We start from the raw sequence: 17,939 nt of genomic DNA, 5'->3' as shown, positions 1-17,939 counted from the left end.
CTTCAGGTTTTGGTGTTTAGGAAAAAAAAAAAGACTAAAGGGGTGAGAAGAGTTTTTGAATTACAAAGTTTAGTTACCGCATTAAGTGGAGACGGCATTCTTAGCTGAGGACACAAGCTACTCATACTTGCATGTTGTTGACTAAACAAATGCTCATTTCGGTTGAACTGTTCAGCTAGTATCAGAGACAGTTTTTCACTAATTGCTGTAATGAGGCTTTCTCTTTTTCTTTTTTTATCTTCTCCCATCTGCTGTTAGCTGACTGTGTGCACAACGCTGATGGAGGTGTATAATGGTCATACAGAGACTTACCTGCGGGAATGCCCAGATCCCTGTAGTCCTTGGTAGTCCTGTACCTTTCCTGTGTTGGGAGCTGCTTGTCTGAATTGGAGGTCCTCCAAGAAAAAACTACTTCTGGAAAAAGATTTCCTCAGTCTAACTCCTTTCTTCAGAAATCTTAACGGCTATATAGAAATGTCAATGAGCTTCTAACAGTGGAGGACCCTCTCTCACAGTGGACTTTCTTGCTTTCTGATCAGCAGTTCTGCTGATGAGAAATGTATACTGATGAATGTCTTGACTTCAGCCATTTCTGCCAAATGAGTTCAGCAGTTAGTTCTAGATCTCTTCAGTCTTGACAGTATTCTTGGTTTGGTTTGTGGGTTTGTTATTTTTCGTTGTTTGGTTGGGGTTTTTTAGATTAAAATACTTCTGAAGTTCACAGGAGTTAATGGCACCTACCAAGCCTGTAGAAGAATTGGGTATAAGGTGGCCATCTGGGACGGTACAGTTCTATTATTCTTTCCTAAGCACTTAAGATGAATTGCTAATGTTCTGGTCCAATATGAGGATATGTTTAAGACTCCCTATTATAAAATAAACTACAAAGTGTCATATCAAGTCATAGAAACAAAGTCTTGGGAAAATATCTAAAATGAGATTTGAGCCAAAAAAATGTCTTTTCACTGATTTATAGACCTTTTGCTCAAGCTCTTTCTTGGCCTGTTAACAATTTTTTTTTGTTAATACAAATTTTTCTTTTGTCTCAAAAAAAATAAATACTAATACAATAAATATTTTTAAGAACTACTTTCTCTGACCACAGTACACGTGCACTGATTTCATACCTCATGCACGTTACATATCACATAGAGGAAAGGGCATTCACTTCCAAATAGACTGATTTTAACAGTGTCCAAAGAACTGATTTCTTTCTCAAACTGACAGTGAAAGCGATTATCGTAATCTGAAGTAGCCAACTACTAATAGTGGTTGGGTTGTCTGGGGGAGATTTTGTTCAGTTGGTTGTTTTTTGGAAAGCAGGGTAGGGCAGCCAAGTCAGACTGTGCCGTTGGCCAGAATTAAAATTAAGCTGTGAATTTAAAGTTGCCACTGGCATAAGGGAAGTAGTTGCTGTCTCTTTGGTGTCTGCAGAGACAGTATTGCCTAAGGCATTCGAAGTAAAACTGGCAAGTTTGTGACATCTAGTCACAATGGGATTCTTGATAGCCAGAACACAGAACAGTACTAGTGTAGTGCAGAAGTTCAGAACAGAGGATACTGCAGTTTTCTGTGCGAAACAGTAAAGGCTACTTAAGATATTTATTTTAATAATTGAAAATTTAACACTTAAGTCTACAGCAGAGTAAACAAGTTATTGCTCATTTTTGCAAAGTCAACTTTCATCCAGGTGTAACCGACTAAGTTTTATTTAGTATTGCTTCCTTTTCTAAAAGAAACACTAAAATTTCTCCAGGGCTTCCGATAGTTTCCCACAGCATCCTTGTAGAGAAACTGATGTATTACAGTCTAGGCAGGTGGTCTGTGTGGTGGGTGGGGAACTGGCTGAGAGGCTGCACCCAGAGGGTGGTGGTAAATAGCTCCTTTTCAAACTGGCAACCTGTCACCTGTGGGGTCCCCCGGGGGTCAATAGTGGGCTCAACACTTTCATATTTTCCTAAGTGATCTGGATGATGGGATCAAGTGTACCCTGATGAAGTTTGCCATTGATACCGAGCTGAGTGGGGACCAATGGACACTTCAGAAGGGAGAGCCACCCTGCAGGAACACCTGGATAGGCTGGAAGAGTGAGCTAACAGGAACCTTTTGAAGTTCAACAAGGACAAGTTGTAAGGTCTTGCACCTGGGAAAACATAATCCAGTAGTGTGGCATAGGCAGGGAGCTCTGTGGAAAGGGATCTGGGGGCGTCCTGGTGGACAACAAGCTCAACATGAGTGAACAGTGCGCTGCTGCCGCAAAGAAAGCCAACAGGATGCTGGGTTGTATCAACGAAGTCATCACCAGCAGAGATGAAGTCATTACCCCACTCTGCTCAGTGCTGGTCAGGTCACGCCTGGAATGCTGTGTTCAGTTTTGGTCCCCACTATACAAGAAAGATGCGGACAGACTGGAGAGGGTCCAGAGAAGGGCCACAGAGATGGTCAAAGGACTGGAAAGCGTGCCAGATGAGGAAAGGCTGAGAGAACTGGGTTTGCTCAGCCTTGAGAAAAGAAAGCTTAAGGGGAGACCTTACTACCACGTTCCAGTATTTAAAGGGTGGCTACAGAGAAGCTGGAGACTCCCTTTTTACAAGGAGTCACATGGAAAAGATGATGGATAATGGGTACAAGTTACAGAAAAGGAGATTTTTTCACAACGAGAACAATAAGCCATTGGAATAATCTCCCTAGGAAGTGGTGGATTCCCCAACATCGGACACTTCTTAAGATGTGGTTGGACAAGGTGCTGGGCCATCTTGTCTAGACTGTGCTTTTGCAAAGAAAGGTTGGACCAGATGGTCCTTGAGTTCCCTTCTAACCTGGTATTCTGTGATTAAAAGATAACCTTTAATCATCCCTTGTTTCAGTAACTAGGTTACCAGATTACAGCAAACTGTTATTAGAGGATTGCAGTGGGGGAAGCAGGGACAAAAAGAACGCTATTTGCCAAATAACTTTAACAGCTAATAAAGAGACATGGCTTCTGGTTGAAGAAAATGAAGCACTGGTGTTCTGGGCCCTAGAACGATGCCTGTAGTAGCACAGCTAGAAACAATTTAAAGGGGTGTAAAACACTGACAGGGTGAGAGCACACAGGAATCGGCGTCCCACTACTTAAACTGACATTACAAAAAAGGGCTAGCGTAGTTACACATCTTAAATTTTTTTTTTAACTGAAGTACGCAAGCAGAAGTATGTTAACATGATTGTACTACCGGAGTGTATTTTAAGACTCAGTCATAAATATCGAAGCTACATAAACTAAAATCAACATAACAGCATGATTTAGATTTGGGGAAAATGCAGGTAGTGTGTGAAATGCAGCTTCTGGGACATTTGATTCATGTAAAACGGTTAAATCGAGTCAGATGTTACAGTCTGTACCATGAAAAGCACATCATATACTTCTGAGTCTGCACCTTAATCTGGTAGCGGGTTGTTTAGATTTATTTGGAATTAGTTGCATAACAGCCATAATCAAATTACTTTGTCATTTAAAAATAAGTTTACTTATGAGTCCTGTCCCACTTTAGCATATGTGGAGCAGTGTAGACTATTTACAGTCATTAACTAATGAGCTTTTGGTATGTCCCTTGTGCAAGACAATCCACATTCCCACACTGGAAATTGCTTTACAATTGCAAAAGCACAGCTAAATCCAATGGATGTCTCTCTAGAGCCTGAACATATATGAACATATATGCCCGCTATTGACTAAAATAAGCAAAGATGTTTAAAAACAAAACCCTCAACAACTTACTGTGTCTGCCTTAATATAGAAAAACTGATGAATGTGATTAATTGCTTCTTGATTTAAGCTACATCTGTCAACTCTGAAAGCACTTGTTCTGAAGGTTTTCTCAAGCCAGACCAAATGTTTAATTTGCTCATGGTACAGACAGAGACATTGATTTTTAACATCAAACTTCCTCCTGGCTTCTGCTGTCCTGGGCACTGTAATGGAAGCTAAAACCATTTCACTGAAGAAATGTATACAACTACTTGCAACTTTGGGATTTAATTTAGCCTTTTTTCCTTTGGTTTTTGTTTGCTTGGTTTTTATAGAGACACAAAGAATAAAAATAGGTACGTTTCTTCATTTGCTGTACACATAGCTGAAGTACCTCACAACACAGAGGGTCGTCAGATTATTTTATTTTTACATTTGTTTTTTTCCTAGATCAAGTAAGAAACCATAAGTGTTTTCTTTTTTATGTTTAAATAAGAATTTACACAGCTTCCCTAGTTCTGGGTGAAAAATCATCAAATGGTTGCAAAAAACCCCCACAAACGAAACAAGACACACATAGTTTTCTATTATTACTGCATAGTCTAGTTCTGTGAAGAACAGCCTCTGTATTTTAGCTTCCAGCAGATTTTTACTTTTAATGTAAATACAAAGAGTTAATCCAGTTTATTCTGAACGGGATCAAATAAGATGTTAGAGGATAGACAAAGCATTTGTTTGGGTGTTGGCATTTAAAGGCAGAAAGAAGTCAGTTTGCAAAAAAAATTTACATCTCTGCAATTTAAGAAAGCCATGACTGAAGCTTCCTCTTCAGAGGAAGAGAGAATGGCATCTCCTGTGTCAAAAAACAAAATGTTGGCAGCTAGTGAAGACAGGACAATGCAGGAAATGAATTTGATTCTGTCAAAATCAAGCAGTAGTTCTGGGACACACATGCAAGTGAGTTTGCATTAGAGTCGCAAGTGAAGGCCTCGCTTAGAAGCAAAACTCCAGAGCAGCACCCACAGGTGGTCTGTAAAATATCTGCCAGGAAAGCAGCAAGAGTAAATAGAAGACTGAAGCTGGAGCAAGCAGGCATGACCGAGAGGGGACTGACAGGCAGCAGCTGAGAGCTTTAGGCAGGCACCACAACCAACAGCAAAATAGCCCTCCCTCCCGGCACAAACACCTGTCCCCACCGTCACACAGCCAGCTCTTTGGGCTGCAGGTGGAAGGAGAAAGAGAGAAATGCAAACAGAAAGCTCAAAAGCTTGGACTTCACTGTAGTGGCAACAGCAGGCAAATGACTTGCATATGTCACAGATTGTCAGATGGACTTTCTTTTCCTCTTGGAGTTCCAGAGGTGTTGGTGAGAAAGTCACACCCAACCCCTCCAAGCAGCAAAACCTCTCATCCTTTGCACCAGAAGAACAAGATGAGCCAGAAAGAGTAATGCTCAATCAAAGCAGTGGCAGAAACCACAATTTGCCTTGGGAAGAAAACTCCAAATATTTATGCATTTTATAAGAAACTGCCTTTGTTAAAATGTCTGGAAACACAGCATACCAATTGGACAAATACTTGAAGCAGGCAGACCACGCAGTTCTTCCAAGACTGCCACCCAGTTTTTCAGAGCATGATAACTGGCAGTATCAAAGATTTTAAAGGTCTTGTGTAGCTAAATCTGCTCCCACACTCTGTTACTTAGAAAAGAGGACAATAATTATAAAGGAGTTAGTCTGTTTACATACTCAGAAGCACTGTGCTCAGCACATTTTCTGATCTACAGTGAATCAGCTCTGAATTACATTAATTATATATGGGACAATCTCAGTCTAATTTGTTTTGCAAAGTTTTTTCTCCTAGCTCAAGGGTTATGCATAAGCAATAGCAGAACCCCAGTAGTGAGGTTGTCTCTGCTGAGTATTCTGTATTTAAGGTAACTCCAGTCATAAGGCTTGCTTAAGGTTTTCCACGGTTAGTCTTGACTTTCTTTTAGACTTGCTAAGCTTTCTCTGTTAGACAGATACCCAATGTAGAGAAAAAAATCATCCTTAGACTTTTCCCTCTTTATATTTCAATGAAAATGTTTCATCTCATTAAGAAAGAGAAACACAAAAAAAATTATTTTCTCTGTAGTAAAAAAAGAAAAAAAGTCACAAGCACTGAGTTGTAGCAAAGTGCTGAAGTGCCGTCTTGTTCTTAAAGCAGAACTTTAATTCAGGTACCTGGAGGCGTTTGGATTAGACATGGCCTTTTCTCAGGCTACACCCACCATCTGAATTACACCAGTATTCAAACCTTTGAGTAGTTACATATAATTTGCATCAACTTAGTTCCCAAAATGCTACATCTGCATTCTTCAAGAGGTGTACATGCACCATCCCCTGAGAGCTGGAAACGGTTCTTTTTAAGATACCCATATCCAGCTGCAGAAGGTGGCCTTCTGCACAACCCAGGTGGGAAAAAGCAGAAGCGACTGGGTGGAGAGGGGAAAACAGGGGAGGGGGAGGAACAGGAAAATGGGAAAGGGGGCAGGGGAAAAAGAAAAAAGGAAGAGCAGGAGCCAGAGTGTCAGGAGATGTCAAAGGAAGGAGAAGTACAACAGAACGGGAAGACAGCCGAGAGTGGCAGGCTATGAAGATCTAGCAAGTGCGGTGTGCTCCTCTCTGACCTCCCTGCTCCCCGCGTTCAGCGTTCCTTTGCTGCCATCTGAAACCAGCCAAACCCTGCCTCCCGCTGCAGCAGCCTGCTGGTTAGTAACTGCTGTTACCACATTGTTTCAAATTACGCTGAGAGACGTTAAATCTAAACTGATCCTCTAAGAAAAAGAGTATTGACATTAAAAATACATGTTATCCCAAGCAACCGTTCTTCAAAGCAAGGTAAGTTACATTAAAAGCATACTAAGGTTGTGAGGCATCCAGAAGCAAACAAGCATAGCAGCCATTCATGTCCCTTCCTTTTTGGATGTGATACAGCCTCTTTGTGTGATCCCCAGATTCCTTTTATCGAGATCCCTTGTTTCACTCACTGCACAGTGACAGGCTGCGTTCTTGTGACGAATGGGGACGGCATAACAGAGGAGAAAGGCGGCTGCTCTGTTCCAGCTCTCAGGACGGTAAATAAGCTAACGCCTCGCAAGGGAATGGATGCTGTTACAGACCAGGCAGATCTAAGCACACAACTAAATTCTCACCCCTTTTCCTGGCAGGTGCTGCACAGGCAACCCAGTAGGCTGTGTTGTTTGGCCAGTACCCAGTCTGGGATACCACTGGTTGTATTTTGGAAGTACTGATCACAATGGCAGTCAAGACAGAGGGAGCTATGCTGCAGGAATATAAAGTACTGTAAAATGTATCTTATTTTTTTTAATCTCAGTTCAGGCACTCAAAATTATCCAGCAATCTTGGTTTCAAATTCTGTACCCCAGAGCTCCATATGTCACACAAGCACGATATCCTCTATCTTTCTAGATACCAGGAAGATTACAACATAAACTAATCCAAAAAGAGGTCTACAGCCCTCCGACCAAGTTAATTTAGTTCGATACCAGCATGCTTTCAAGGATCGTGGAATTAAGTAATACAAGGAGAACACCACAGGAAAACTGATAAGAAAATGAATCGTCTCAGTGCAAGGTTTGGATGGTTCACAAAATAAGCAGGGCTCAGGGCCACACGTGGGAGCTGAGCGTTAACCCCCCCACACTGGCTGAGGCAGAGACACTGCGAAAGGGCCAGCGTGGGGGAAAAAAAAAAAAAAGAGAGATGTGACTGTGATTAAGAGCCCTGTGTGTACAGGGCAGCAGGTGACATACAGGCACTTCCTGTAATCCTAGTGTTTTATTATTTTGCAGTGCTTGAATGCACAAGCTAGGCATTTTATTTTTTAAACTCAGGTCTGGGTATCAGTTGACGTGGAGAATGTAAGATACTGCAGAACATAGCTTCCATGTGCGTGTCCAGGAAAGGCAGAACAGCAGCTGTTCAGCCCAGAGAGGATGATAAAGGAACTTGGAACAGCTCCCATTTACTGCAGGTGCAGGTCACAGCCTCCCACCGGGCCGTCTACACCAACCTCTGCTCTGCCAACAGATAAAATGTACTGCCTTTGCTGTGAGAACCTTGATTATACCTTTATCCCCCAAAGCAGCAACCCACTCATTTTCTCCTTCAACCTGTGATCAGACTCTGTACTCACTTCTCCCACCTGAGACTTCTCAGCTGATTATCTGCCTCCTTTTCATCAAGTAGCCTGCGAGTGCCATGCATGCCCACACCATTCCAGACAAACATCCCCGCCACCCAAGGGGGTTTGACACGCAGCCAGGCAGCCTTGCCTATCCCCACCTCGAGCTCCCGTTGTCAGTGATGTCTCTGTTACGCAACATCGCAACAACACACCGGCACAAACCCTGCTTCCCACGGCCCTCGGTGCCAGGGCTCCCAGCAGTCAGAAAATACCTGCTCAAGCCACGCTTTCTTTTTGTATTTTTTGGCCTGTGATTTTCACTCCCGCGCTGAGCGTGCACAGCAAAGGCAGCACAACGTGAGCCTGTACCAAATTCCCTCCCAGCCGCCCAACAGGCAGCCACCCGGCTGAGCAGCACCTCTGCTGCGTGGAGCTTTACCCCTGCTAGGTGGAGGCTAAGTGTCTGTGACAAACAGGTGCAGCTTGCCCAGGTGATGGCCGTCACCCATTTCTGAAAGCACTGTTAGCAGCCAGACCATCACTCTCCTTAATGCAGAAAGTTGTTTTGTGTTTTCTTGTGGTCTGGTTCCACGCCTGCGCATGCAGGCTGAGGACTGTCACATCAGTACCAGCACTGAGGTTACGCGACACTTGCCCTGTTCAAAACAGCTGGCAAGGAGACCCACGGGTATTACTCAGTGTAAACATTTCCCACAGACTAAACACAACAGGTACCAGCAAGTAGTCTTGCTCCTTTGCATTTCTAGTGTAACACAACAGCAAAGGAGCATACTCAAGAACAACTTTATGGAAAGAGGTCTATCTGCTTAATTTTACCTGTGTGGACATTTTAAATTTGTGGTTGAAGGTTTATGCCGATTAGATTTTTCAGCTGTGGGTATCTGCCTAATAGTTTCTTATTTAATGGAACAAAGAAGAAAAGAGTAGTAGCAAGGTTTTTCCCCAGCATAAAGCATGAGACTGATCCTGCTACTATAAATCACAAGCAAGAGCAAAGCTAAACTTGGGGATTTTTTTTATAGTCACCTGTTCCTGCAGTTTCTAACCTGCAGTTTCCAACCTTTGAAGTATTTTCAAATCCAAATTCTTCCTACAGTACTAAAATACGAGGTTTCTTTTCTAGTATTGACTGTTTCTCAGAGGCACTGTGTTCTGTAGTGATGTTTACAGATGCCAGTCCCACAACCCATCCTATGCAGACAAACACCCACACTTTTGGGGTTTCCATAGACCCATGTGCCAGGTAAGCTGGAGAGCCAGAGTTCCGGCAGCAAACAGCAGTACAAAAGCACAGTACAAGCTGCAACACGTATCTAGAAGACCTAAGTCACATCACCACAAAACACCAGCCTCCCTCGTGCATATATTAAAAAATAATCTGAAAGACACGAAGATTTGAGATAGAATATGATGATTGCAATCCTAATAGAATTCACCATTTTAATCCTGGATGTACGGTGTCTGGCAGCCTTCTTTCAACATAGTTTTTAAACACAGATATCTAATTCATAAAATGAAAAAATAGTATCTATAACTTTATCTTCTAGAGAAATAGCTGAAAAATGGGGTTTTGTTTCCTTTCAAAGACATAAACTACCTAAAAAGATTAGTAAGCAAAAATGCAAAAACTAGTAAACATATAAATTCCAGCTTCTTTCTTTGCAAGATGAATATTTCTTTGCAAGGTTGATATAAAGTTTCCAGATTTGTTTGGTTATGAAAGCTTCTAAACATAAATAACGTAAATTACCTATACTAAATATTTGGGTTGCAGCAACTAAAGAGGAATAAATTATTATGTTACTTTCAGTCTTCTAAAGTCATGCTAATGAAAACACTAATCAGATCGCTGTCACTTACATTTTCAGTCCTTGCCTGTCGTAGGTGGATTTCATTGAGCAATATGATTTAAAACTTTATTGTGATGCAATGTATGCAAGCCTGAATTCATTCAGTTGCTAATGAAATGCGATGGGGGGACTTTTTTGCTCCAGCTGGCTGATAATTAGGGCATATCACAGATAGGTCTAGGAAAAGGCTGGGAAATACTTAAGCCTGTTTTGCAGTTACTTTGAGCTCTTAAGAAAGGAGCAGTTCTACAGTACCAGCCTGAAGTTTTCTGCCTATACAACAGAGGTAAAGATCAGGTTTTTTTAACTTACTTCAAATGGTGAAGTTATATGAAGAATGACAAAAGACTACTTTAATAAATCTTTCTGGTTTAGTGCCTTTTAAAGTGTGAGGTGGGTAGTTTGCTTTCTCAGGCAGCTCAAGTAAAATGTTAATTAAGCAATTGGTTTCAGGGAAATCTTGCAGAACTTGCTCTATGTGATGCCTGTTAACTTGAAATGCTGCTTTTGATAGTTGCCTGCTAGCACAGCAAGCAACTGTACAGGTTTCCCAAAGCACAAAAAGGATCTTAAAGGTAATTCTTGCTTTTGCGGAAAACAGCACATTGCATTCGTCTCTCCTTGATGAAGATTATAATTGTTGCATATTAACTATAAGCAGAAGGGCCTCTCTGGCATTGAAGTTACTGAATAATCTTAAAAATAATTGATGTAATAAGAAGGTAGCTCCTACTCTTATAAATGTAAGTACTTTAAAAGAAGCTAAAGGTAGAAGCTAGACTGTGACTTGTAAGATATCTTGTCTGTATATGCTGTCGGCTGGAAAAAAAGAAAAAAATCTGCATGAACAGCAAAATACTTGTCTTAATACAGGCTGTAGCTCAGCTGAAGAGCAGATTCCTGTTTAAAGCCATCCTCCCTCTGCAGGAGCTGCTCTTCTTCCTCCTCCTTTCCTTGTTAAGGGTGGTCTCCAGCTCTTCTTAAAATACTGCTGCTTGCGAACTGAAAACTACACAACTTTTAAACATCAGCAGTTTTCCTGAATTGCAAGACTTCAGATCCAGCATTAGATGGACTGGAGAAATACAACCTCAAATATACCAAAGCACTTGGAGAAAGCTTTCCCCCACTTTGATTTTATTAGTTTTTACTGTAAAATGCATACAGGTTTGTTTCTTTTGTAGCTTAAAGGAACACTTCTCAAGGGGTTTGTATTTTCCATGAATGTTCTTCATTCAGGGCAAATTAAGCCATTTTTTAAAAAGAAAGCCATTTCCTTTTACATTGAACAAAGGCTTACACATCTAAACTTCCACTGCAAAGAGACAGCAGGTAGTGGGTTCTATGGATTTGTTCTTGAGAAAAAGCTTTTCAGTTGTCTCCCAGGATATATTCATGATATTTTACACTGTGTGTTTATGTACGGAGGAGTTCTGTTGTGTGTGGGTGGTGGCTTTTTTTCTTTCCCTGAATAGTTTGCATGGTTGTAAGACTCTGGACCTGAAGAGCTTTTAACATCAAGGTGCTCAGAAGCACTTCAGTGCAGTCCAGACTTGCTAGCACTTCAGAGTACTGCTTGCTTTAAAGGCGCAAGTACGCGATGCAAGTTGGGGTAAGGAGTCGTCCACAGAACTGATAGATCAGCAAACCTCAAGCTTACAGTTCAGGTCCTACTTCTTCCTTAATGTTGTTAGGTACTTATCATGGTCCCTTTGAAATTATTTCATTCTGTATTTGACTTAGGGTAAGAAAAAGCAGTCATGAGACCTGCTCCTAATTAATACAAGTCCTTTAAGTGTCATGATTCCGCCCCCATTAGCCAAGGACTAGATACAGAAGTGGTTTTGTTCTTTTTTCAATAGTGCCACGATCCAACTGGCATTCATATAAAGCAGAGGGCACCATGGCCCTTTCTGAGGTGCTAGCCCGGGCTAGTGCATGTGAGCGGTACCATATCCGATACAGATCCTGGGGCTGCACTTGATGCCCCTCAGTGGGGCTGGACCAGGTCACACAAATACGTGATGGCTGCTTGCCGTTGGGCCTGTGCCAGAGGCTACAGTGCCTCTGTCTCTGGGCTATATGCCCACAGTATAGAAGGACAAGGCTCACTGCTCTCCAGAGCCTGAGAAGACTCAAAGCCATTCCCCTGATTGCTGGGGCTGGCTGAGGGCACTGTCCATCCTTCCCTCTTGCTGAGTATAAGCCAGCATGCAGACACAACTTCTAAAGTTGTGAGGCCAGAAAGAGGATGAAAGAGAAGTCTGCAGCTTACGTCAGCATATTTTTCTGTGGAACAAGTCTGATACCTGTCAGTGCTCCAGACATCTTGTGTTTTATGCTGAAGTGCCCCTGGGGTTAGAACACTGGAGCCCAGCCCTGGGTCAAGAGCAGTAATCTGAGCTGTCCTGCACAGCAGTAGCTTCTCTGCTGTCTGAAGCTTCCTGGCGATTCTCAATATACAAGTAGTCTCCCCCGCATACCCTTACCCTGACTTCAAAGGAAAGCTACTCGGCTCTAAAGGCAAAGAGCCCTTGCTGTGGATGGGGAAAGGAAAATTGCCTACTGAGTGCCTCTGGGACATGAACATCGCTGAGTGGCTCAAGGACAGCCATGATGCTCACAAATGTGTTATCCTATAGGTCTGCATATGGTTTTATCTGGCAGAAAATGCACTGGCAACTTGAGGTAGCTCATCCATCAAGGAAAGAGGCAGAGATGTGATTGCAGTCAAAAAGATTTTATTCAACTTCTATTCTTTTTTCAGCAGGTGGAGTTCCTGACTCCTGGCTCGAGTATGTCCCTGTCCCACTGCAGACACATCCATGCACACGTACACAGACTGTGTCATACCCTTGCTAGGGCTTGGCTGGCAGCAACAACTGGATTTAGTTTCTGGGAGACTTGGTTGAACACAAGCTCAAGGTCCTGTGGCTTCCTGCTTGTGGAAGGGAATATTCTTTCTCTAGTCATGCGATGAGCTACACTGCCCTGCTAACATGGGACAGTCAGGTGCGCTGTAGTTAAGCCTTTTTTGAGGATGAGGACAAAGAAGTGAAAATCTACAACAGTAATTTTTTAAAATTGCTTCTTTCTGAAGGGTTTTGTGAAAAAACATAGGAATGGTGGTCTTACAGTCTGAGGAGTGCTATCAAGGAACTGACTGACGTTCCCACAGCTTCTGTCCTTGCTGTGGTTAAATTTAACTCTCTTGGAAGAGAGCAGAAGAATTTAGGTTAGACGAGACCTCTGGAGGCTGTCTGGTCCAAGCCTTGTTTGTGGCACAACCGATCTCAAAGCAAGGTCAGGCTGCTCGGGCTCTTGCCCAGTTGCAGTACAGAGACTTGACCCCCTCCGTGGGCAGCCCGTTCCAGTGTTCCCCCCCACTTCCTCGTGGGAAATTTAGGTCAGTGTGGTACTATTGCCTTCAGACCAGCATCTTTACATTTGGTTTAGGTTACCCAAAACATAGTGCTTCCCCTGTGAGATGCAAATTTAAACGACTAGGCTCCTGCAAATAAGTTTTGTTTAACTGGGATTTCTGACGAAGGTCACCTGGAAGCTCTGTGTAGCAATATGCGACTACCTGGGCTTGAGCAAGATGCCCCTCAGCAGTGGATGCCAGTGCTAGTGCTGGCGACATACCATGGCATAACATGCCATCCCTCTACCCACCCACCTTCTGACCCGGTAGCTACACCGGCGTTGTTTGGCTGCGTGTTGCATGGTTCTCTGCAAAGCCATCTGTCTACAGGCTGCAGTATCAAATATTTCTGTAGGATTTTAACATGCCTCAAAGAAGGGAATTGAGATGTGGCTTTATTGAAACACGCCTCAATTTATTTTCCCTTCTCCCTCCACTCCTCATGAATAAGAAACAGGGACAGCTGAACTGATTAGAATTAGTTGCATTCTATTAAATGGGATTAGGAATGGGTTATTGCCAGAAGCCCTATGCCCCTGCAGAGGAGAAGAGGGCTAAAGAGGAAAATCTGCTACAAATGTTCCCTGGTGATTTAGCGTGGTGGGACAAGCAGGCACAGCCCCAAACAGCCTGTGCTGAGTGAGGGCAGTGCCAGACAAGATGGAGCGTCCTGCGCTCCAACTTTGCTAGGCATTTGTTTTGACTATGGCAGCCAGCAGAAAAATCACAAAGAGCAAGCGAAAAGGCGCTCAAACACCTCCTGTGGCTTTGCCACAAAGGGAGTTACTGTCTCAGCTAGTTTGCCTATTGTTATGAGCTAAACTGAAGATTTCTTGCCCAGCTTGTGTTGTAAGCCTTACTTTTAAAGGCATATAGTATTCAGTTCAGATCTTATCTGGCTGGCTGTGAATGAAAACGGGTCCTTCAGGCAGACCTAGACATGCAAGTTAACTGTGCTGTCTTCTGTAAAGAGAATTATGAACTTTCTGTAACCCGTTCTCCTAGATATCTTCTATGGGGTTTTACACAAGAGGACATGAATATTTCAGGTGTAATCATTGTACTTCAAGATTAGGTAATCTTTGATATCTATTGATACCTTCCCTATCCCCAGGTGCAGGTTAAGGATTTTACATTCATCTTTTCAGTGAAGACTCTTGCAGAACTGCAGGACAGCAAATGACCTGCTTTGTACCTGCCTGTGAGCACTAAGAAAGGTTTGCTGCAGCTCACCTCCCTTCTGTTTGTTGTACAGCACGTCTGGTGGTGCTTCAGCTCCTGATGGAAGAGCAAAACGTCATCACGGAGGTCCCGGCAGCCCTAAAGCGCCTGGCCAAATATGTAGTGCGTGGTTTCTACGGTGTGGAGTACTCCCTGGCCCTAGATGTACTGATCCGCTACCCCTGTGTGAAAGAGGATGACTTGTTACAGTTGCTCAAGTATGAACATAAACAACTGCGTAGTATCCTGAACACACTCAAGGCAGAAAAGTTTGTGAAGGTGCGTATGAGAGTTGAAACAGGGCCTAATGGGAAGAGCACAAGGCACAATTACTATTACATCAATTACAAGGTGCTGGTGGATGTTGTAAAATATAAACTGGATCACATACGCCGGAAAATAGAAGCAGATGAGCGGGATTCGACTACCAGGTCCTCTTTTAAATGTCCATCTTGCTCCAGCACTTACACAGACCTTGAGGTTAATCAGCTCTTTGATGTATTTACAGGTATGTTGCTTATATTGCTGATTTGCTCTTATCTTAATAACTCTGGTAGCACAAAATTGGCTCCTGTGCAAACTTTGCAATAAAGGCTGTTAGGATATACCTGTTTGCTCGTGGACAAGGGCCTGGGACAGGAGAAACTGGGAGGTAAGGGTAAGAGAAAAATACCTCTGCAAAACAGGCCAAGCAAGAGGAAGAATACTTTTGAATATAAGAGCTGGAGCTGGGAGGCAGATTGCAGGCCTCAGCTTTGCCACGAGCAGGATGCTTAGCCTGGTTTGAGGTTACTCATCTAAATCTTGTGAGTCCCATGTCCTCAGATGGAAATGAGAATACAGTACTCGCTCTACTCCATTTTGAATGTGTTAATCATTTGTGTGTTCAATTCTTCTGATGGAAGCATTGGACAAGATGGATAAAACTGTTTGCGGCCACCTACTGTAATAACCATGTTGCAGCTCTGCAGCAGGGGAGAGGTGTTCTATTGCTCCGGTGCTGGAAACGGGGAACTTCAGGCTCCTCCCAGGGCAACGCAACACATCTGCAGCAGAAGTGGCATCAGAGCTTGCTGGTTTCTCTTCTCTAAAATCAAAATGACTAATTAGAGAGTAATCCTTCAAAAATGCGGTCAAATGGCATCCTACTGCAATACATTACTCCAAGTGCCGCTACTGTGTTAACCCCTGGGTCATGGTATTGGCAAAAGATGCCAAAGCCGGGAAGAATGAACCTCATATGACTAACTGGAAATGTCAAAGGTGAAATGAGTATACTGTCGGTTAGCAAATTCCTCCATTTAGAACAAAGGGATGGACTTTGTCAAGTTACTGAAATGCAACCATTGGGGCTGGTGATACATTTTAATAGCATATGCTTTAAATATATTTCTTTTGCTTAAAAAATGAACATAGGTTTTTAGCATACGCTTTGAACAACTAAAACCAGATGCTCTTTATGCTTCACTATTGCCATTTCTCTCTTGCATAACAAGTGTGTGAATATCAGTCCTTGTCAAATAAAAAAGAAAAAAGGTGGGAGGGAAGGGAGGAAAAAAAAAAGGCTTACCTTTATAACTTGAGTTTTTGAGTTCCCCTAGTTAATGTGAATGAATGGATAAAGTCAGAATATTTTGGCAATTGTCCAGACTGTGGATTTCTTAACAAGGTCCTGCAATCTTTTGTGTCCTACGAACATAAGAATTTCTAATTTGGATAATGTTGCAGAGACCTTCCGCTGCACTTACTGCAATACTGAAGTAGAGGAAGATGCCTCAGCACTTCCTAAGCGTGAGGCTCAAACCTTGCTAGCAAAATTCAATGAGCAGCTTGAACCTATCTTTGTGCTACTGCGTGAGACTGAAGATATTGTTCTGCCATATGACTTGCTGGAGCCTCAGCCAACAGAAATACCAGAATTATCAGAAAGGTATAAACATACCCCTAGAATTTCTGATTTCAATACAAACCCCCTAACAACTTTCCAGCTGTAAAATCTTTGAAATACTGAACTTGCAGTATACTTTCAAGTCCATTCTGCTTTGTTCATAATACCTAAGGCATTTTAAATTAGTTATGTATTTATAGTTTTGCTTTTGCTACCTTTTTTTATCTTAAATAAACAATTTTCCAGACTTCCCCTTCATCTGATGTTCATAGCCCGTTCTGTGAGAAAGTAGTTTCTCTACTAGTGTGCTTCATCCAGAGATTGCCCTACTGAAGAACCCATGCAAAAATAAATGGTTCAGAACCACTTGCCTCTGACAGGAGGTAACAGGAAATGTGAATTGTTTTAATATAGAACACTTAAAGCCGGTCTGCTAACAAAACATGCCTTTTTTGGTCTCTCTCTCTTTCTTTCTTTTTTTTTTTTTTTTTTTTTTTTTTTTAATGGGAACTGGGGGATTCTTGCCTGGATATAACCTGCCCAAAATGGGTGACATTTCATTCAGTTTTGATGATAAGGTGCGTTCAAGTGTGCTGGAATCCTGCAACCAACCTGAAAAATGGCCCAACAGAAGTTCCTCTTTTGGCAATATGTACACTCAAAACTTAGTTATTGATGTGCAGAACTCTGAGCCCAAGAAGAAAACAAGAGAAAAAGCAACTAAAGAGCAACCTATCTGGATGTCACAGAGCACCGTGGAAGGAGCAACAACAGCCACCAACAGTAGTGTTGGTAAGTTTTAAGCATTAGCAAATACTTAAAATTCAGCAGCCTTGCTGCATTTAAATAAAGCTTTCCCATTGAAAATGTAGTGAGTTTGGTTTAGAATCTAGCATAACGCTTCGGTTCTGCACTACTGGATATCAGATCTCAGTTTCTAAAAACTACCCTTTAGACTGATTTAGGTGGTGGTAGTAGTAAAGCCAGAGCTCAGGTACCAGGTCCTGAAATTTCTAGCTCTTAACTATGCAGTAACATTAATGGTACTCCTTAAAAGTGTAAGGCTCTTGGAAATGTCTGCACTTTCAAGAAAATTCTAAAGTGTGGGTAAAAATGATCCAGGGTAGAAAAAATAGAAGATGCCTGTGGTAACTGTAAACTATTGCTACCTCTAACACTTAGTATTGTGTATTAGGAGTAAATGCTTCTGAAGAAACTGGAGAAAGCATTAGAGAAACTGTCAGCGATAATGAAATCATCAAGACACTTCTGATCCATGAATCCAAGTCATCATCTAGCACAGACCAGGCTCCTGTTGTCAAAAGCAAAGTGTCTGAATCGGGCAGTGATACTAGCGAGTCTGAAGAAGATACCAAGTGCTCAAGAAGAGCAGGAATGGAAGTAGCAGGCAGCAATTTTAAACAAGAGGAGGAACAGGAAACACAAAGTCCTATTTTAATGGTAGCTGGTCAGCCTCGTTCCTATGGTGAAGTTTGTGAAAATCCAGAGCTTGTGTGTCTCATGACAAAAGAAGAGAGAGAAGCTTATATAAAAATAGGGCAAGAAATGTTCCAATTTGTCTTTGAATAAATACTACTATATGAATATGCAGAC

General features: G+C 42.3%; 2 protein-coding genes and 1 long non-coding RNA gene across 3 annotated transcripts in view; 2 read left to right on the top strand and 1 right to left on the bottom strand.

Moving 5' to 3' along the window:
• Positions 1 to 1,074, top strand: part of ASAH1 (N-acylsphingosine amidohydrolase 1) — a 16,136-nt gene extending 15,062 nt beyond the window's left edge. The window contains exon 14 of the mRNA XM_040596825.1: positions 259 to 1,074. Coding sequence (XP_040452759.1) covers positions 259 to 348 — 90 coding nt within the window. The 3' untranslated portion in view covers positions 349 to 1,074. The remainder of the gene's footprint in view (positions 1 to 258) is intronic.
• LOC121089538 lies at positions 335 to 14,531 on the bottom strand. The gene is made up of 2 exons (XR_005828251.1): positions 14,450 to 14,531; positions 335 to 13,002 (listed from the first exon to the last, which is right to left on the bottom strand). It is a non-coding gene; the product is annotated as an uncharacterized LOC121089538 (long non-coding RNA).
• LOC121089527 (general transcription factor IIE subunit 1-like) lies at positions 12,995 to 17,939 on the top strand. The gene is made up of 4 exons (XM_040596837.1): positions 12,995 to 14,945; positions 16,166 to 16,367; positions 16,891 to 17,117; positions 17,521 to 17,939. Exons 1-4 carry the CDS (start codon positions 14,498 to 14,500, stop codon positions 17,913 to 17,915), a joined length of 1,272 nt encoding a protein of 423 aa, XP_040452771.1. The 5' UTR covers positions 12,995 to 14,497; the 3' UTR covers positions 17,916 to 17,939.

The sequence above is a fragment of the Falco naumanni genome, chromosome 1 (assembly GCF_017639655.2).
Source record: "Falco naumanni isolate bFalNau1 chromosome 1, bFalNau1.pat, whole genome shotgun sequence".
NCBI classification, from domain to species: domain Eukaryota; kingdom Metazoa; phylum Chordata; class Aves; order Falconiformes; family Falconidae; genus Falco; species Falco naumanni.
Note: the sequence above shows the minus strand (reverse complement) of the source record. Positions and strands in the feature narration are given on the sequence as shown.